Below are 17,852 nucleotides of genomic sequence, written 5' to 3'. Positions count from 1 at the left end.
AGCCGGGCCAGGGGCCTGGCTGCTTGGCCTGTTGGGAACTGGGGAGCCAGCCTGCCCGTGCAGGTGCAAAATGGGTGGCAGAAGTGGAGTGCACACCCCAGACCAGATACCAGGGCAGAAAGGGCGCAGGACCAAGGAGATGGGGTGGGGAAGGGCCGCTCCAGGCTGGCCTGCTGTCCCCCAAGCAAGCCGGTGCTCGTGCAAAGAAAGCACGTGTCTCCTGCAGTGCTTCCTCCCGAGGCCCCATCTTGTGCATTCCCCCAACCCAGCCCCACGGACGAGGACCCTGAGTTTCCTTAGTGAGGCGTGGTAGCGGGTGGGGCTGCCCTCGCTTCCCTGGGGGGCGTGGGGCACTGGTGGCCCTTCACAGACTGATGCTTAAGGAGCCTCACATCAATGACACACTGCCCCATCCCTCCCTGGTGGTCAGCGACACTGAGTGGCTCTGTGATCCTCCACTGGGCTTGGGACACCCACCCTCACGGCCTCCCCACCTGCTCACCTGCAGCTCTCCCAGAAACCGGACACTGCCGTTAGCAGCAGGACTAGGAGCATAAGGGGCACAGCCCCCATGCCTGGCTAGGTAGGGCCGCTGGATTGGAAGGAACCAGCACTAGCAGAAGCCTGAGGTGTGAAAGGGCAGAGAATGTTCCAGAACAATGGGAGTCAGGGCACACAGGACTTTGGGTAGGTGAGGGTTAGACCTGTCTTCTGGAGCTAGGCTCAGGGGCTCATGCCTGTAATCCCTGCACTTTGGGAGGCTATGGCAGGAGGAGCACTTGAGGCCAGGTGTTGGAGACCAGCCTGGGCAACATGGCAAAAAAATATATATATATATGTATTCAAGATGGAGTATTGCTCTGTCACCAGGCTGGAGTGCAGTGGCACAATCTCCGCTTACTGCAACCTCTGCCTCTTGGGTTCAAGCGATTACCCTGCCTCAGCCTCCTGAGTAGCTGGGACAATAGGCACGTGCCGCCACACCCGGCTAATTTTTTTGTATTTTAGTAGAGACGGGGTTTCACCATGTTGGCCAGGATGGTCTCAGTATCCTGACTTCGTGATCTGCCCGCCTCGGCCTCCCAAAGTGCAGGGATTACAGGCATGAGCCACCGCACCCGGCTACAAAACATACTTTTAAAAATTAGCTGGGTGTGGTGGTGGTGTGCCCCTGTAGTCTTGAGCTACTCAGAAGGCTGAGGATGAAAGATTGCTTGAGCCAAGGAGTTGGAGGTTACAGTGACTGCCACAGGTTATGGGGATGGTAACTGGGTCCAGCTTTTTTTTTTTTTTTTTTTTGAGACAGAGTTTCGCTCTTGCTGCCCAGGCTAGAGTGCAATGGCACAATCTCAGCTCACCGCAACCTAACCCTCCCGTGTTCAAGTGATTCTCCTGCCTCAGCCTCCCGAGTAGCTACGCCCGGCTAATATTTTTGTATTTTTAGTAGTAGAGACAGGGTGATCCACCTGCCTCGGCCCCCCAAAGTGCTGGGATTACAGGCATGAGCCACCGTGCCCAGCCTTATTCCAGCTCTTAACAACAAAAACCAAAAAAACCTTGTCTGGAAAGATCACTGTCAGCCTTGGGGAGTGTGGAAAGAGAGGGCTGTGGGGAGTGCATTTCAAGTGCCCTGAACTCACGAGGAGGCGCTGAACCCTGGCCGTGGAGAGGGAGGACCTGTATTGACCAAGGGGGCGGGCAGTGGGAGGGTGGGAGGGAGACCTGCAGGCCAGGACAGCGTAGCTGGCGGGGCTCACCCCTGACAAAGCAGCATGATGCTGGCAATTGGGTATTGATGGGAGAGAGCAGACGCTCAGCCAGACGGGCTTCACTCGGGCAGGAAAGACAGCCACAGCTGGGCCTGCGTTACCGGGGCCGAGTTTCAGCAGCTGTGGTGTGATAATTACAGGGGCCTGCCTTCATAGGAAAGTAGCAAATATTGCAATTTAGTAACTAGGAAACTAATAGTTTTCTCAGTGCTGCTTGTGCAAAGCTGGTAATTATCTCAAAAGCAGCAAAGTCTATGAAGTGGGAAGTCATGAATTGGGAAGGGGTGTCCTTGTTAAATGCATATCTGCACACTCACGGCTGGGGCCCTGTGCCCCCTTGTAGAGGGTTGGGGGACAGCCTGGCTCTTGTGAGGGCCTAGCCATCCCCTCAGTGGGCTCTGTGAGCATTGGAGGCATGGGGGGTGAGGGGCTCAGGAGCAGGTTGCAATTCAAAATCAAGGGCTGCTTTGAGGAGGCCTCTCCACCGGGCTGCCATAGTCACCAAGTCCAGCCCACACCCAAAGGAACAGGAATGAGTTCCCCCTTAAAAAAAAAAAAAAAAGAAAAAGACAGCGTCTTGCTCTGTGCCCAGGCTGGAGTGCAGTGATGCCATCATAGCTCACTGTAGCCTCAAACTCCTGAGCTCAAGTGATCCTCCCACCTCAGCCTCCTGAGTAGCTGGGACTACAGACATGCACGACTACACCAGCTAATTTAAAAATTTTTTTGTAGAAATGGGGTCTATGTTGCCCAGACTGGTCTCAAACTCCTGGCCTCAAGGGATCCTCTTGCCTCAGCCTCCCAAAGTGCTAGGAGTACAGGTGTGGCTCCAACTTTGTTGTTGTTTTTCCAGACAGAGTCTTGTTCTGTCACCCAGGCTGGAGTGCAGAGGCACGATCTTGGCTCCCTGCAACTTCTGTGAGGCTCCAACTCTTGAAGGGAGGAGAGTCTAAGGAGGGTAGACACAGTTGAAAACCACCTCAGCATAGTCTCACCTGCTCCTCTGACACTGTCACTTCTCCATGGCATTAGCTTTTCAGTGCTGCTCAGATGCTGCTGCATGTTTAGCCAGTTCTCCAGGTGGTCTGGGTAGCTGGTAGGAGGCTTGCAGTGTCGGGGGACAGGCAGGACAGGTGCTGCTTTCTTTCCCCTCTTGACCAGTTTTTTTTTTTTTTTTTTTTGAGACGGAGTCTGGCTCTGTGGCCCAGGCTGGAGTGCAGTGGCGCGATGTCAGCTCACTGCAAGCTCTGCCTCCCGGGTTTACGCCATTCTCCTGCCTCAGCCTCCCGAGTAGCTGGGACTACAGGCACCTGCCACGACGTCCGTCTAATTTTTTTTGTATTTTAGTAGAGATGGGGTTTCACCTTGTTAGCCAGGATGGTCTCGATCTCCTGACCTCATGATCCGCCCATCTCGGCCTCCCAAAGTGCTGGGATTACAGGCTTGAGCCACCGCGCCCGGCCAATCTTGACCAGTTTTGTAAAGGAGTGGGCCCCTGGCAGCCTCCAAAGGTGACCCATGCTCCTTTCTGCCCTTCCCACCTTCTTTCCTGTTTAACTCATGCAGTTGCAGCGGTCTGCTGTCTTTCAGTCTGCTGACGTCATCTGTATCCCTGATGACCAGATTGGACTCCTGAGTCCCCTGGCGCAACCCGAGAAGTCCAGGAGCCCAGGCCCCTCACTCATCTTGTGTATTCCTTGGCCCGGGCCGGAAGGCAGCCACCCTGCTCAGGGCCTAGGCCATTGTCCTCCTCCTGGGTGGCAGTTTGTTCTTGGTCTTTTCAGCTGACATTGCTAGGATATTCTTTTTTTGTTTGTTTAAATGAAAACACATCATGATTCATGGTGGTACTTCCTGTTCAACTCCGGACCTTTGGGCTGTCCCCTGACCTCACTGACCTTTTAGCCGTGTGGTGTCCATACTGTCATGTGAAAGCCCCTCTGCTTTCTCTGCAGCACACGGGCTGGAAACAACCGCCACCCACCACCGGGACAGCTGCAAGCCCTGTGGGACTCTCTAGGCACATCCCAGAGGGATGTGGGGTCGGATGCCAGTGTTTCAAGGCACCTGCCTGCGAATTGATTTTACTATATGTTAGATGTTTGAGATTGCTTGTTAACTTTTGTTTGGTGACTGTCAAATCTCCACGACAAGGTGACTGGGGTGTCCCTTGCCCTGGTGGGTCCCTCCTCTCCAAAGAAAAACACTTCCTCTCAAGGTTTCTTTATTGTTTATGTGACGTAAGCAAACCCTCCTTGCAGCTTTGATAGGCAAGCATGCTATGAAGTTTCTCCTGATAGTGGACCGCACGGGCCATGCCCTGTGGCTGCGTGTCAACAACTCCTTCCTTCTGCACAGAACCCAGGCAGAGGAACTCTGTGTCCTCCCAGGGCCCAGGCACCGGTGGAGATGGGGGGTCTGCAAATGCAGGAGCTTGGGGATGTTCAGAACTGACTCCAAGGGGCAGACTTGGTGGTGGGAGGTCTGCCCCACCCCAGCCCTGCAGGGTCACCCTGGTCAGGCCAATATTGTCTCCAGGGACCATATTGGTGCCTCTCCCTCATAGGCCTAAGTTCCTGACACTAGGTGTTGAGGGCCCCACTGTTGTCACTCACCCAGCTAACATTTATTGAGCACCTACTGTGTACCACATGCTGTTCTAAGGGATGGATACGCCTGAGATGGATACAGGAGTTGATGAGAAAGGTCCCTGTCTTCACGGGGCCCATGTTCTAGAGGTGGCACCCAAGTCTTGTACAGTCCTTTCCTGCAGGAGTCATGCTGGGCAGAAAGCGGAAACCTGGCCCCAGGGGCTAGGCACAGGCGTGGTGCAGTGGCCTGGTGAGGAGCACCCATCCTGGTTTGGGCCAGGTTTTCTGAGCACCTATGACCCTCACCTCCCCCACCCCATGGTCTGTTTGCAGGAATGTGGCCTGCTGCGGAAGGGGACAGTGCTACTGGCTGACAATGTGATCTGCCCAGGTGCACCAGACTTCCTGGCCCACGTGCGCAGGAGCAGCCGCTTTGAGTGCACACACTACCAGTCATTCCTGGAATACAGGAAGGTGGTGGACGGCCTGGAGAAGGCCATCTATAAGGGCCCAGGCAGCGAAGCACGGCCCTGACTGCCCCCCCGGCCCCCCACTCAGGCTCCCTCACCCAGCCTGGTTCCGAGGGTGCCACGGACATGCTCCTGCTGACCTTCTGCGGCTCTGGGTTGTATCCTAAACGCAAAGCACACCTCTTCCGAGGCCTGCGCCCTGCCATGCTGACCTCTCTGAACTGCGGCACTGGATTGCTCTCCTTTTTTAAGACTCAATCGTGACCTCTTTACTAACACCCGCTAGCTATATTATCTTACATACTAATACCATGTTTTAAAAATATAAAATAGAAATTAAGACTCTAATAGATATAAATCAACTTAGTACATCCTTCTCGACTGCCATTCTCCTGCTGCCCTTGACTTGGGCACCAAACATTCAAAGCTCCCCTTGATGTACGCTAACACGAAGGGCGGGGCCCCGGCTGGCTGGGTTCTGGGTGGCATGCCTGGCCCACGGGCCTCCCAGCCACAGTGGTGCAGAGGTCAGCCCTCCTGCAGCTAGGCCAGGGACACCTGTTAGCCCCACAGGGATGACTGCCGGCCTGGGAAACGAACAGGAGTCAGCCAGCATTCACACCTGTCTGACCAAGCAGGCGCTGGGGAGAGGTGAACCCCGCAGCAGCACCAGCTCCTCTGGGTCCCATGTGGCATGGAGTGGAAGCGTCTCCTTCCCCACTCCCACTGGTCCTTGCCTACAGAAGAGGCAATGGCTCAGATCAGCCCCCACATCCCTGCAGTTGCCCCCGGGGCCCGTGAATGAGGATGCAGTGCTGGTTTGTGTCCACCTACACCCAGAGCTGCCCTCAGCTCCTCCAAGGGGTCAGACTGCTGGCCACCTCAAAGGCTCCAAGGGCCCAGTTCCTAGGCCCAGAACAGAGCTCAACCCTGTGCTAGCTGAGTCCACCTGCACCCAGACCAGCCCCTAGCCAAGAGTCCACTCCTGGGCTCAAGGCCTGGCTAGCCCCCAGCCAGCCCACTTCTATGGATAGAGAGACCAGTGAGCCCAAATGGACAAGCCTGGGGCCACCCAAGGGCCAGAAACAGCCTCTGCAGGACACAGCAGATGGACACCTGGGACCACCTCCACCCAGGGCCCTGCCCCAGACGCGCGGAGGTCCTGACACAAGGGAGGAGCCAGCCACTTGTGCCAGACCTGAGTGGCAGAAAGCAAAAAGTTCCTTTGCTGCTTTAATTTTTAAATTTTCTTACAAAAATTTAGATGTTTACCAATACAGTCTTATTTTGGCTTATTTTTAATGCGTTTTCTCAGTGTTTTTCTTCTGAGTCACAAACAGCAGGCACTGAAAGCAGTCCCCAAGCCACTGCCAAAGGTCAGTCCTGGAGGTGCTGCCCAGGCTCCAGGCAGATGCGGCGGCCCCGGCCCCGGCCAGCATCAGCTGGACAAGGGCTCTCTACTGCACAGGGGCCTCACATGACTGCAGGGCTCTGGGGACGTGGGGCACCTGTAGCCTGACCCCCACCTTGCTGCTTCCAAAGCTTCCTTGCCCAGGGCCAGGCCTTGTGGGGCACCCCTGACACTGTGGTCTGCCTGCCTGCAGGGTGCCCAGGGAGCCCCTCCACCTTTAGGAGTCCAAGTTCTTTCCCAGCCCCCTCCCTGCCTCGCCACCTGCCCCTGGCACCAAGCCTTCCCGCACCTCTGGGGCACTGTATTCCCAGGGGCACCCTCCTATCCCACCAGCCCCAAAGCCCAGCCAGGCACCCTTCCCTGCCACCTCCCTGGGCCCTGCCCTAGCAGCCCAGTCGGCCTCCTCGGGCCTTCTGTCACTCGCTCACACACAGCACCATGTCAGTAAACAGCTAACTCAGGCCTAGGGAGTTAGGTAGGGTGGGGGGCAGGAAGGTGTCCCCAAAGTCAGGCTTGGCTGGGGTGAGGCGCTGCCAACCCCTGCCACCAGGGGGCTCCAAGCTCCACGGCAGGATCTGCTCAGGGTGGCCCTTCTTCCACGATCCAAGCCCTAAGAACAAGAGGCTGGGCCTGGGCCCTGCAGAGGGAGAGGGGATGGTGGACGCTGCAGCCAGAGTGGCACAGGACCACGTACAACCTCAAGGCAGGGCGGCCAACTCCACAGGCTACGTGGATGGAGATGTGGACAGAAGCATCTGCCCTGGGTGGTGTGAGCTGACCCTTGGGGTCAGGACTGATCCTGACTTGCTGGTCCTCGAAGGGCATTGGAGGGTATGGTGCCCATCCCTACTCTGGTCCCATCTCCTCAGGCCCCTGATCCCACAGTGCCTGGGACAAGGCTGTGGGCCCAGGGAGCACCCTCCCTCTCTGACTTCTGCCTGGCCTCCCCTGGGAATGGGCCACTGGGCTGCTGGACTGGAAGCCGAAGTCCTGCGGGGAACGTGCGGGAAGAGCAGAGCATGCAGGCAGCAGAGACCAACAAGAAGCCCTGGCCCAGAGGGCAGAAACGTTTGGACAAACAACCAGATGAGAGAACGTACCAGGCATGCAAGCTAGACCCAGGAGTCAACGGGCTGAGGCTTAGCGTCCCCCACGGCGTCCACCAGCCTGACTGCGGGCCTGCTGGGCCCTGGGGGAGGGGCCTTCCTGCTGGGATCGAGCTGCAGTGCACGGGTGGGCATTAGAGGCACAATAGAGCAGGTTAGTCAGAGCTTCTGGGGGGACAGGGCAGGGGCAGGGCCGAGGCTGGCGACGTAAGGGTGGGCCTGCCAGGACAGCACAGGGAGCACCAAGGGCACAGGGAGCCAGACAAGTGTGGCTCACACGGGCCGGGATGCGGGGGCACGTGCACACATAGAGGCCTGCACAGGAAGCTGGGGGATTGGCACACAGCAGGCGGCAGGTCCTGCCCTCGCCGGTGGATCCTGGCGGGCCCTCGAACACACATGCACAGAAGGGTGCACACACACTAGCTCAAAGGCTCCGGCCCATGCAGGGTGTGCCCGGGCAGTGCTGTCCTCAGCGGGTGGGAGCTGCAAACTCATCAGTACCCACAGACTGACTGGCACGAAAGGGCTGCTTCCTGGGCTTGGGCCCACAACCCAGCTATACCCCAGGGCCCAGACCAGACCCAGCATGGCCTAGGCTGTTCTCCAGCAACCCCCAGACACAGAGCCCCACGGGGTACCTGCCCACAGTCACATGACCACTTACTTTCAATGGTTCCTTCTCAGAGGCCTCTCCGGCAGAGCCAATGCCCCGCAGCCTTCGCTCCCTCCGGTCCACTGTGGAGTACCCGTCTGTAGATGGAATAAAGTGGGGCATGAGGAGTGCTCTGAGGGGGGCCCTGTAGGAGCAGATCTTCCTCTCAGCCCAGACACAGGGCACTCGTGGGGCAGGGGCTTTGGGAGATGGCCTCCACCCACCCTGTCCTCGAGATCCGGGCTGCTGCCAGCTTTCACCAACACCCTGCCTCACGCTGGTGCAACCCTTGCCTGCCCCATGGCGGCTCCAACTCTCCAGACTCCCCTCCACTTGTGGGCCAGAGCTCCTGGCTGGGCACTAACCCCTCTCTAGCTGCCCTGTACCTCACTCTCTGAGCACCCCTTAACCAAATCTCTCTCCTCCACCCAGCACCAACTATACCCCATAAAACCAGCAGGCCCGCCTCAGGCTCTGGTCCCCTCCCGGCACAGAAAACAAACCACACTGCGTCTGCACTCACCTGGACCAAGCGCGTCCATGGGGATCACATCCCGGCTGCCAGTTTTCTCGGCCTCTGCAAGGCAGGAGGAGGAGGTGGGCTGCACACAGCGGCCAGGGGGGATCGGGGCACAGAAGCCCCAGGTAGCCCTAGAGGCTCTCTGTCACTAAGGTGCCTAACCTCTGCCAGTTGGAAGCCCCACCCTGAGCTTGACAGTAGCGTGGATGCCATGGGGAGTAGCCAAGAGGCAGAGGGCAGGGAAAGTGGCCTATGGAAGCCGTCTCCGTGGGAGGTGTGGCTCCTCCTTCGCCCTCACCCAAGGGTCAGACAGCTGGGGTCCCCACCCTCTAGGCCCCCTAACCTCCACCACTCACCAAGGCTCTTGTCCACCAGTGGCAGCGTGCTGTCATCGAAGCCCCCAGGACTCGGTGCTCCCTTAGGCCCCTTGGCAGTAGCAGCAGCCGACTGAGACATAAAACACAGACACAGGGTGGGTGAAGCACATGGAGTGGGAATAAGGCGAAGTGAGCAGGGAAGGCCAAGGAAGCCGCACCTGGAAGCGCGCCTTGGTCCAGCCATCCTTCTGCAGAGTACCACGCAGCTCTTTGTAGCTCCACACTGTCTGCAACACGTGCGACGCCGCCTTCGCCTCGCGTACAGATTGGCTGTGGGGCCGGGGGCGGGGTCAGTGGTGGCCCCTCCCCCACATCCCCTGCTCCCCAAACCACCGACCCCTCCCCTCCACACCTGGAGGCGACGAGAGCCACCAACGCTGGCACCCCACGTGCCTGCAGGAGTGAGCGCGTGTTATCCAGGCTGTCGGACACGATTTCGTGAATGGTGTTGAGCACCGCCACCACGGTGTCTTCCTCCAGGCGGGCCCCAGGTCGCGGCGGAGCCTGTGCATTGCGCACATTCCGCACAAGCTCTGCCATGGCGTAGCTCCCTGAAGGGCAGGGCTAGGTGTCAGAACACGACTCTGCCCCACCCCTCCAGGAATGAGCAGGGATCCCGCGAGTGCCAGGGGCGCTGCCAGGAAAGCCCCTGGAGACCGCCACAAGGAACCATGCGAGCAGGGCGCTGAGCTTCAGAGACAGGGCCAGGAGGCCTGGAGCTGCCCAAGGTGGGACAGCGCCCAAACGACAGGGTCGGGGCCTGGACTCCCAAACCACTCATCCTCCAAGCCCCTCCGATGGGACCCCAGAGCTGCAGGCATAGTTCGGTGTCCAGGCATGGCTTTGCAGGCATCCTCACCGATAAGGTCTTTGTTGCGCCGGTCCAGCGAGAGGTTGCGCAGGGCAATGGCGACGGCGCGCACCACCTTGTCAGTCTCAGACTGCAGCAGTTCCACAAGCACCGGCAGCCCGCGCTCTTTGCGCACTGTGGCGCGGATGTACGTGGCCCACTGACAAGGTGGGAAGAGGGTTGCTCAGCCGTACACCCCAGGCACTCTCTCACCTCCAGATCCTGACCGCTCCCTCCAGCTGGACCTTCCTGCTCCCGTGCCCGACAAAGCCCTACCCCAAAAGCTCAACGGCACCTTCACCGAGGCTTTCCCACCGTCCAGGGTGCACGCAGTGCCCGCAGCCCATGCACTTCTTGGATCTTGGGGTGGTGAGGTGGGCCCTCCTTTCCCCGCCAGCCGAGGCGCAGCTGCACCAGTGAGGTGCCTGGGATTCCCTCTCTCAGGACTTGCCCACCCTGCCACACCTGGCCCCTCACCATCCAGTTGCCGGCACTGAGGTTCTGCAGAGCACCGGCGGCAGCCTCCAGGGTGTTGAAGTTCCGGCTCTCCGTGAGGAGGGAGAGGTAGAGACGTACCACCTCGGGTTGGTACAGCAGCTCAAAGCCTGGGTGCAGGGCAACCGCCATCCACGGTCACCCAGAATCTGCTCTCATCCATCATACCCCTCCCGCTTCCCGCTTCAGAGCTCCCAGGGCGGGGGTGAGCTGGGGCCAGGGATGGGTGTGAATGTTTACTATCAACATAGTCACCCAAGGGGAAAAGCGTTCCCATTTCACAGAGGAGCAAACTGAGGCTCAATCAGTTGGACCTGCCTGGCAGCAGGAGCATCCAGGAGGCCTGGGGTGGGGAGGGAGGTGTCAAACAGGAATGCTCTCCTAGCAACAAGACCCGCATTTCCCGGTATGTCCCTGAAGCTATGTATCCTGGCCACGCCCCTAGCAATAGGGCCCACCTTCCCTGGCAACAAGACCAGCACTGGCCACACCCCTAGCAAGAGAACCTGCTTTCACTAGTAACTGAAGCTGTGCAGAGCCACGCCCCCTAGCAACAGGGCCCACCCTCCCCCACTGACAATAGAGCCCCTCCCCCCTTAAGTCAATTGATGCAGTGCAACCAGGGCAGCTGCCCTAGCAACAGGAGGCACTCTCCCTGGCAACCACTCCAGGTTCCCCGGCAATTGAGACGCCATCCTGCTGCTCTGCCCAGTGCTCCAGAAATGGGGGGTCAAGACAGCCTTCCAAGCTTGCCTGTCCCCATACAGAGGCTTCAGCCCGGCTTGGGATACTACCTCAATCTCCCCTGTACTCGCCCAGTGACATTTCATCCCCCCTCCCATCCCCATGCCCCAAGCTCCCTCTACTCCTACCCTGCTGGGCTTTCTGCTCCCACATACTCCAAGAACATTCCCTGCTGGGATATCTGCACCAGCCCTGCTTTAACTGTAATGCTTCCCCATAGCCCTCCTGCAGCTGGGGCCCTCCACTCTGGTGACATGCAGGCTCTTCCAACTGGTTAGGCCCCACCAGGGCAGACCTCTCTCTCAGGCCAGATCCCAGCACACAACCCAATAGGCACTGCCCTGCCCCTGCAGGTGTTCGTCTGGCCCAGCCTCTAAACCTGGATGTGAGCATGCCCGCCTGCCTCCCAGCCCCAAGGTGAACTCAGGTTTGTGGCTGACACAGGAGGCCCTACCTCCACTGGGGGCGCCCCTCCAAACCTTCCCACCTCTTATGCACCGTGAGGCTGAGCAAGCCCCTGGCCTCTCTGTGCCTATCTCCTCCCCCAACCTTGCCTGACATGACCCATGGCACTACCTCCCATTCTAAACCCTCAGCAGGTGTCCCAATGCTGAATAATCCTCCAGGAAATCCCACACCTATGGGCCTGTTTCCCTATCTGTTCCCTGAGGCCCTCCAGGCCTGCCTGATGGCCCAAAGCTCCACTACCAGGGCAATCCTGAGCTCAGACATCCCCAGCGGAGCTGGCTTCGTCTCAGCCCACTCACCTTTAGCAGCCTCGGTTCGCTTGGGCAGGTCTAGCGTGTCAAAGTTCCGGTCCATCTCACCATCCTTCTTTCCTGGAAGGGAAAGGTGGTGGAGGAGGTGAGGCAGACCCCATATGGGGCATGGGTGTGTCAGAAGGGTTGGGCACAGTTCTCTCCTACCCAGGCCCCAAAAGGCACCCCCATGTCCAGGCCTGGGCACCTGTGGGAGTGGAGCACCACTGTCCGAGTTTGGGCAGTTTAGGGGTAGGAGTTGGTGGCAATGGGGCCTGGGGACATCCCAGCCCTGCCCCTAGGACTCAGCTCCCACCAGGTGCTGGGAGCTGTACCACAGACCCTCCCGGTGGCTTCCTTGCAACTGCCAGGTATGTAGACCGAGGAAGCCAGGAGCCCTGGCTGGATGGCAGGTGGATACAAGCTGAGAAACTGAAGGCTGACGGAGACAAGACTCGCTTGGGTCACACAGTAAGGCAGAACTAGGGGGAAACTCCCCCAGTCTGGGGTCAGGACATTGTCCCAGGATCTACTAGCCAGGAGAAACCCCACAGCAGCCCACCTAACATTTGTGCAGCCCTGGCTTGCACACCTTTGTGACAGTGAGCCCACTGTCTCTCAGCCACACTCCCATCTCAGATGACACTTCTACCCCCTCAGAAGGCAGCAGAGTGGAGCCAGATGACCTGGGGTCCCTGCCCTGCTCACCCCCACGGGACCCTTGTATCCCTCTGAGCCACATGCTGCCCCATTCTATCAGAGAAACAGACTGCTCCCTGATGCCCCTAGAGACAAGTATCCCCGGGCCCTGCCCACTCTTGGCTCTGCCCGGCTCTGTCCAGGTGGGCAAGTCTGAGGTTATAAAATGAGCCCCTTGGCCTTCCCACCTGCCACTGTCATAAAGATGGCAGCCCGAGTGAGGAAGCCAAGGGTGGGGCAGGGCCCTGGGGCTGGAATGTGCTTGCCTCTTCCCAGGTGCCCACTGCACATGCCAGGCCTGGAGAGCAGGATAAAAAGGGACTCACCTTGGTGGAACCACTCCTCTGGGCGGCCGGAGGAAGCAGAGGAGAGAGGAGAGGAGCCTGAGCAGGCAGCACTCATCACCCCCCCATGCCCTCCCAGAGGCCTCAGGTTCCCACTGCACACCCTGGATCAAGCAGGCAGCATGTGGAACCTCATCCCATCACTTCTGGGTGCTGAGCACCCACCAGTGGGACAAGAAGAAGGAGGCTTGTGGTCAGTGGGGCAGGGGCAGGTGGCGCACAGGTCCCCCACAGCTGCTGGGGAGGTCCCGGGCACCTACACCCTGCTAGTGCGGTAGAGAAGGTGTGCAGGGCATCTTGCCCAGGCAGATGGGAGACTGCCCCACAGGTTGGTGGCAGTCTACAGCTATTCTGTAAACAGTCAGCAGGCAGCAACAGCCACGGCTCTTTCTCAACTCATGGGCGAGTGGAACTCTTCCCGGAGTAGAGACTGGGTCTGGGCATCAGTGGGACCACCAGGCTTCCCATGTGTACTCCCTGGGGGTCCCACAGTGTAGACGGGGAAGGTTGGAGCTGGGCCCCCAACCCTGGGCCCCGTCAACCATGTGACCCAGGGCAGTCCAGCCTCCTTGGCTCCCAGCTTCCCTGCCTGCCTGTTGGGGGCCGAGCAGATGTCCTCTGGCCTCCATGATGGGCTGCTGTGGGTGTACAGAGAGCCTTTAGCTGGGGCAGGAGTTGAGATGGTACCCCAGTCTGCCCCACCCACCTTTGGCCTTCTTGCCACCAAAGCAGCTGGCATCATCCCGCCTCCGGCGCTGGGAGACTACAGCACTGCCCAGGGGCCCGGGCTCGGCCTCCTGGTACCTATCGGCCCCGGGCACCTCCTTGTGCACGTGGTAGGACAGGTTCCGCATGATGCACACGCAGTTCTCCACCGACTGCAGGGAGAGGTGAGTGGCTGGGGCAGGGCACCCTAGGCACAGGGCCAGCCCTCAGGAAAGACTGGCCACAGGTGGTGTGCATGAAGGCACCAGAGCAAAGGGACAGGGAGGCCTCAGTCGGGGGGGGCAAAAGGGCGGTAACCACCAGGGAGGGTCCATGGGAGGAAGCCCCTGCCTCATGGAGCATCTTCTGCCTGCAGGACAGTGCCTACTTCAGTGTGGTCACTGTGAGACAGGCCATGCCCAGAACGCCGCCCCAGACCCACAAGCCCATTCCCCTGTGCTGTTCCCACAGTTCCAGCCTCCCGGGACCTGCATGATCGTCTCTCCAGCCCTTGGTGTGAGGCTGTGACTGTCCCTGCCCACCTTGTTGTCCGTGTCCTTCCGGCCCACTGCCGACTGCAGGGCATGCAGGAGCGCGTCCACCAGCCCTTCACACTCCCGGAGTCGCCGCCGGGCCTCAGCACCATCAGAGCTCACATTCCTGTGTGGCCAAGAGCAGGTCAGGTGACCCCTGGCTACCACAAACTCCCCAGCCCCACTCTGGCCTCATGGGCTTGTCTTCATCTGCAAAACAGGCCCTTGCTGCTGCCCTCCTAGCACTACTGGGAAAGGACCCCACAGCCTGGAGCTCAGGGAAGTGGGAGAAGCGAACTGCCCCCGGCCTCAGGAGGGGAGCCCTGGCAGACAGCTGTCTTGGCTGGGGATGGCTGGGCAAGGGAAGACAGGGCTTTCCTGCCTCCCAGATGACCTAGAAAGGGTCAGGTAGACTCAGAGAGACCTGAACCTGTGCATAGGCAATTCTGGGTCCCTCGCCACCCCAATGGCAGCTCTGGGCCCCACCTTACCCCAAGGTCAAGAGCCTGCAGGGCTGCGGGGGAACACCCTGATGGACAGGCAAGACTATGGGGACCCAGGACTCTGTGGGGTCGGCAGAACGTCCCAGGGGTAGGAGGGGAAGGGCAGAGGTCACAGGTGGCTGGGATGAGCCTCCCAGGCAGATGAACAGGGAGGTCCCAGCTCCCCTCTGGCTGTCAAGTGATGGGAAGGTAGGTGAGAGCTAGGCAGGGCTATGGTACCACACAGACCCCTCCAGAGGGTGCCCCTGGGAAGACCAGGGCACCACTTGGGGGTGAGTACAGCCCCATCAGGCCCCACTTCTCATCCACAGGACTTGTGCCACAGCTCTGACGCTCCCAAGCTCTGGTGCTCCTAAGCTTGCCGCCACCTTCCACACTATCTGGGACCACAAGGACAGGGCCTGGTGTGCATGTGGCTTTAGCACCAGGCCTGGTCCACACCTCAGGCAGCCCGACGTGTTCTTGAAGACAGTTGTCCACTCGGCATCCCGTGGCTTGGAGTCCTCGTTGGGCTCACGCTCCCATCCTGAGTGGGGCACGATCACCTCATGGGTCAGTGTCTGCAGGCCATGGTCAATGATGACCATCTTCAGGGGCTCATATGACGACAGGTTCCACAGTGTGCCTGTGGGGTGTGATTGGCCAACCCGTGCTGAACATATGCACCGCCTGCCTACCTCCCCAGGTGGCCACACTCAGGACCTGTCCCACTCTCCTCATGTCCCAGCTCACACAGAACAGTAGGAAGTAAAAAAAGCCGTGAGTGGTTCTGGGGGACACCAGTACTGGCTTCCAGCTAGGAAGGAACCCCAAAGGGGAGGAGGTGCAGAGAAGGGTGTGGCAGTACTGTCCCATCCCACCCATTCCCTGCCACACGGCAGATGGCACTAACACTCCTGAGGTCACAGGGCCTCACAGAGACATGGTCAGGTGACCCTGCCTGTCCCTCAGGTCCCACAAGGCACAAGCCCCACCACTGCACTGTTGGGGTGGGAACTAAGGAGGCAGGTCCCAGGGGAGTTTCTGTGGGGGCAGGAGGTGAGGGGACATGCCTGAGGGGCCCACTGTCACCCTCCCGCCTATGGTAGAGACTGGGGAACCTGTCACAGCGTCTGGGCCCTATGCTGGCCCCTGGGGCAAGCATCTCAGCAGCTGCACTCCTGCCCACCGGGCGCTTTCCCAGGCAGTCGCAGGCCGAGTGGCCTCGTTCCTCCCGGGCTGAGCCTCGTACTCTTCTCTTCCCAGGGGATGTGGGCATGGCCAGGTCCCACTCACCAGTGACAAGCTCGCGGACCTCGTTGTCCCGGGCAGCCCGCAGCAGGCGCACCAGGGCAGGCACACCACCACAGTCCCGGATGGCGGCCTTGTTGTCAGTGTCACGGCCATAGGAGAGGTTGCGCAGTGCCCCACAGGCCCGGCGCCGCACCTCAGCCCGCGGGTGGTCCAGCAGCGCCACAAGCAGCGGCAGCCCCCGCAGCTGCCGTACACGCCGCTTGACACCCTCATTCTCAAAGCACAGATGTTGCAGGTAGGCGGCCGCATTGGCCTTCACGGGGTCCACGGGGTGCCGCAGCATGGCCAGCACCTCAGGCAGCTCAGGGTCCCGCCAGCGCGGCTCCTTGCGGGCGCTATCCACTGAGGGCGAGCGCCGCACCAGGCGGTCCAGGCTGCCCAGGCTGCCCCGTTCAGGCTGGGCCAGGGGCGCCGTCACCGCTGGGAACGCAGGCCGTTCCTCCGTCAGCTCGCCGCCATCATCTGCCGCGTCCTCGTAGGCCCTGCACAGGCAAGTGGGGCGCGTGGACATCGTCACAGCAGCCGCCAGCCCCGCCTCTGAGCTGCCCCATGACACCTTCTTCAGGACTGCAAACTCACCCAGCAGGGCTGGGCTGAGAGCACCTGCATCTCCGCCCGAAGCATGGTGGGGACACAGAGAGTCATGCACCAGCCCAGTGAGAACCAATTCACAGCCAAATGCCAAACCCCAGCCAGAGGCTATCAGGACCCAGGCAACCCTCCCAGGACAGCAAGCTCACTCACTGCTGTCACCAGGCAGTGTTCCCCAATCCCAAGCAAAACATGTTTCTGTGCGATATCTGCTAGGGCTGCTGGAGAGACCCACCTCCCTTCCACGAAACCACCCCATCTTCCATGAGGCCCATCTCTGGCTGTGTCAGGATGCAGAGGGGGTAGATGGCTCTCTCCGCATGAAGCCATCCCAGTAGGACCACCCGAGGGGTGTTCAGGCCACCAGGCCCTTGGGGCACAAGATCTCCTTAACTCTCAGTAGCCCTGTGGGTTGCTGTCATCAAACCCACTGCCCTGAGGCTAGGAGTGGTCAGGTGACTTGGCCAGGGTCACACAACAGAATCCAGACCCGGGCTGTGGTCACGTCCCCACTCCAGAGATGCAGAAACTGAGGGCAATGGGGACAGAATCAGGGGCTGTGACAAGGGCCAGGGCTCTGGGTTCTGGTTACCCAGAGTGTGGCTGGAGCAAGGCCAGTGGTCGGCACTCTTCCCAGCTTTTCCTAGGCCCTGGGCCTGCAGGATGGTGCCTAGCCGAACTCCTACCACCCCAGGGTCCACCTTTCTTCTCTCCCTGACAAGAGCCAAGGCCAATTCAAACTAACGTGCATAACTAACTCAACTGCAGCCACTTGACAAGTGGGGCACTCTGTAGTTGGGTGGAGGGTGGACTTCCCAGAGGAGGTAGCCACAGGGAACGGGGTGCAGCTCACCTGGTGTGAAGGCCCCGCCCACACTCAGGCCTCCTCCTCGTGGCCGTGCCATAGTCAGGCTCCAGCTCAGGGCCACCCTCGTCATCAGCGGCCAGGCTGCGCGTGTCATCCTCCAAGCCATACGGCTCTGCCTGGAAGCGCTCGGGCAGGGAGCGACCACCTGGTGGCCCAGGCTCAGGACCCACTGAGAAGGCCTCCCGGTGGCCAGGCAGTGTGAAGCAGCCATCGCCAGGGCCTGGGCCAAGGGGGCCAGCACGTGGGGGCCGCACACCCAGCCCTCGGGACAGGCTGCCATAGCTGGAACTGTCCCGGGGCTCGGGGCCTTCGGGAAAGCCAGCCCCGCTGCTGAGGTAGGCTCGAGAGAGTGTGGCCGCCGGGCCACCACCACGAAGCAGGAAATGCCGGTCCAGGGCACCATCGGCAAAAGGGCCTAGTGGGGGGCCGCCATCCAGCAGGGGGAGTCCGTCCGGGCCCAGGGGCACCTGGCGTACTGTCCGAGTGGTCACTGTCTTGACAGTCTTGGTGACCTGGTAGATGGATAGGCAGGTAGGTGGGGTAGCCCGAGAGGCCTAGAAACTGCTTTGT

At 60.0% G+C, this 17,852-nt stretch overlaps 2 protein-coding genes across 19 annotated transcripts in view; one reads left to right on the top strand and one right to left on the bottom strand.

The window, feature by feature from the left end:
• The window catches only part of COMT (catechol-O-methyltransferase), a 28,372-nt gene extending 22,240 nt beyond the window's left edge, over positions 1-6,132 (top strand). For all 9 annotated transcript variants that reach the window (XM_007975013.3, XM_073007017.1, XM_037994877.2 and 6 more), the window contains one exon: positions 4,694-6,132. In XM_007975013.3, coding sequence (XP_007973204.1) covers positions 4,694-4,894 — 201 coding nt within the window. In that variant the 3' untranslated portion in view covers positions 4,895-6,132. The remainder of the gene's footprint in view (positions 1-4,693) is intronic.
• ARVCF (ARVCF delta catenin family member) overlaps positions 6,051-17,852 on the bottom strand; it is a 54,237-nt gene continuing 42,435 nt past the window's right edge. For 5 of the 10 annotated variants that reach the window (XM_073007011.1, XM_007975020.3, XM_073007014.1 and 2 more), the window contains 16 exons: positions 17,268-17,794; positions 15,806-16,305; positions 14,972-15,155; positions 14,037-14,154; positions 13,496-13,667; positions 12,772-12,789; positions 11,756-11,827; positions 10,227-10,354; positions 9,759-9,909; positions 9,252-9,450; positions 9,058-9,169; positions 8,879-8,969; positions 8,526-8,579; positions 8,015-8,100; positions 7,342-7,461; positions 6,051-6,878 (listed from right to left, as the gene is read on the bottom strand). In XM_073007011.1, the coding sequence (XP_072863112.1) occupies positions 7,354-7,461; positions 8,015-8,100; positions 8,526-8,579; positions 8,879-8,969; positions 9,058-9,169; positions 9,252-9,450; positions 9,759-9,909; positions 10,227-10,354; positions 11,756-11,827; positions 12,772-12,789; positions 13,496-13,667; positions 14,037-14,154; positions 14,972-15,155; positions 15,806-16,305; positions 17,268-17,794 (2,520 nt within the window). In that variant the 3' untranslated portion in view covers positions 6,051-6,878; positions 7,342-7,353. Of the gene's footprint in view, positions 6,879-7,341; positions 7,462-8,014; positions 8,101-8,525; positions 8,580-8,878; positions 8,970-9,057; positions 9,170-9,251; positions 9,451-9,758; positions 9,910-10,226; positions 10,355-11,755; positions 11,828-12,771; positions 12,790-13,495; positions 13,668-14,036; positions 14,155-14,971; positions 15,156-15,805; positions 16,427-17,267; positions 17,795-17,852 lie in introns of those variants that run through there. The other 5 variants (XM_073007008.1, XM_073007013.1, XM_037994850.2 and 2 more) reach the window with 4 other exon arrangements.

This window comes from Chlorocebus sabaeus, chromosome 19 (genome assembly GCF_047675955.1).
Source record: "Chlorocebus sabaeus isolate Y175 chromosome 19, mChlSab1.0.hap1, whole genome shotgun sequence".
NCBI classification, from domain to species: Eukaryota; Metazoa; Chordata; class Mammalia; order Primates; family Cercopithecidae; genus Chlorocebus; species Chlorocebus sabaeus.
The sequence above is the reverse complement of the archived record's forward strand: the minus strand, read 5'-3'. Positions and strand labels throughout refer to the sequence as shown.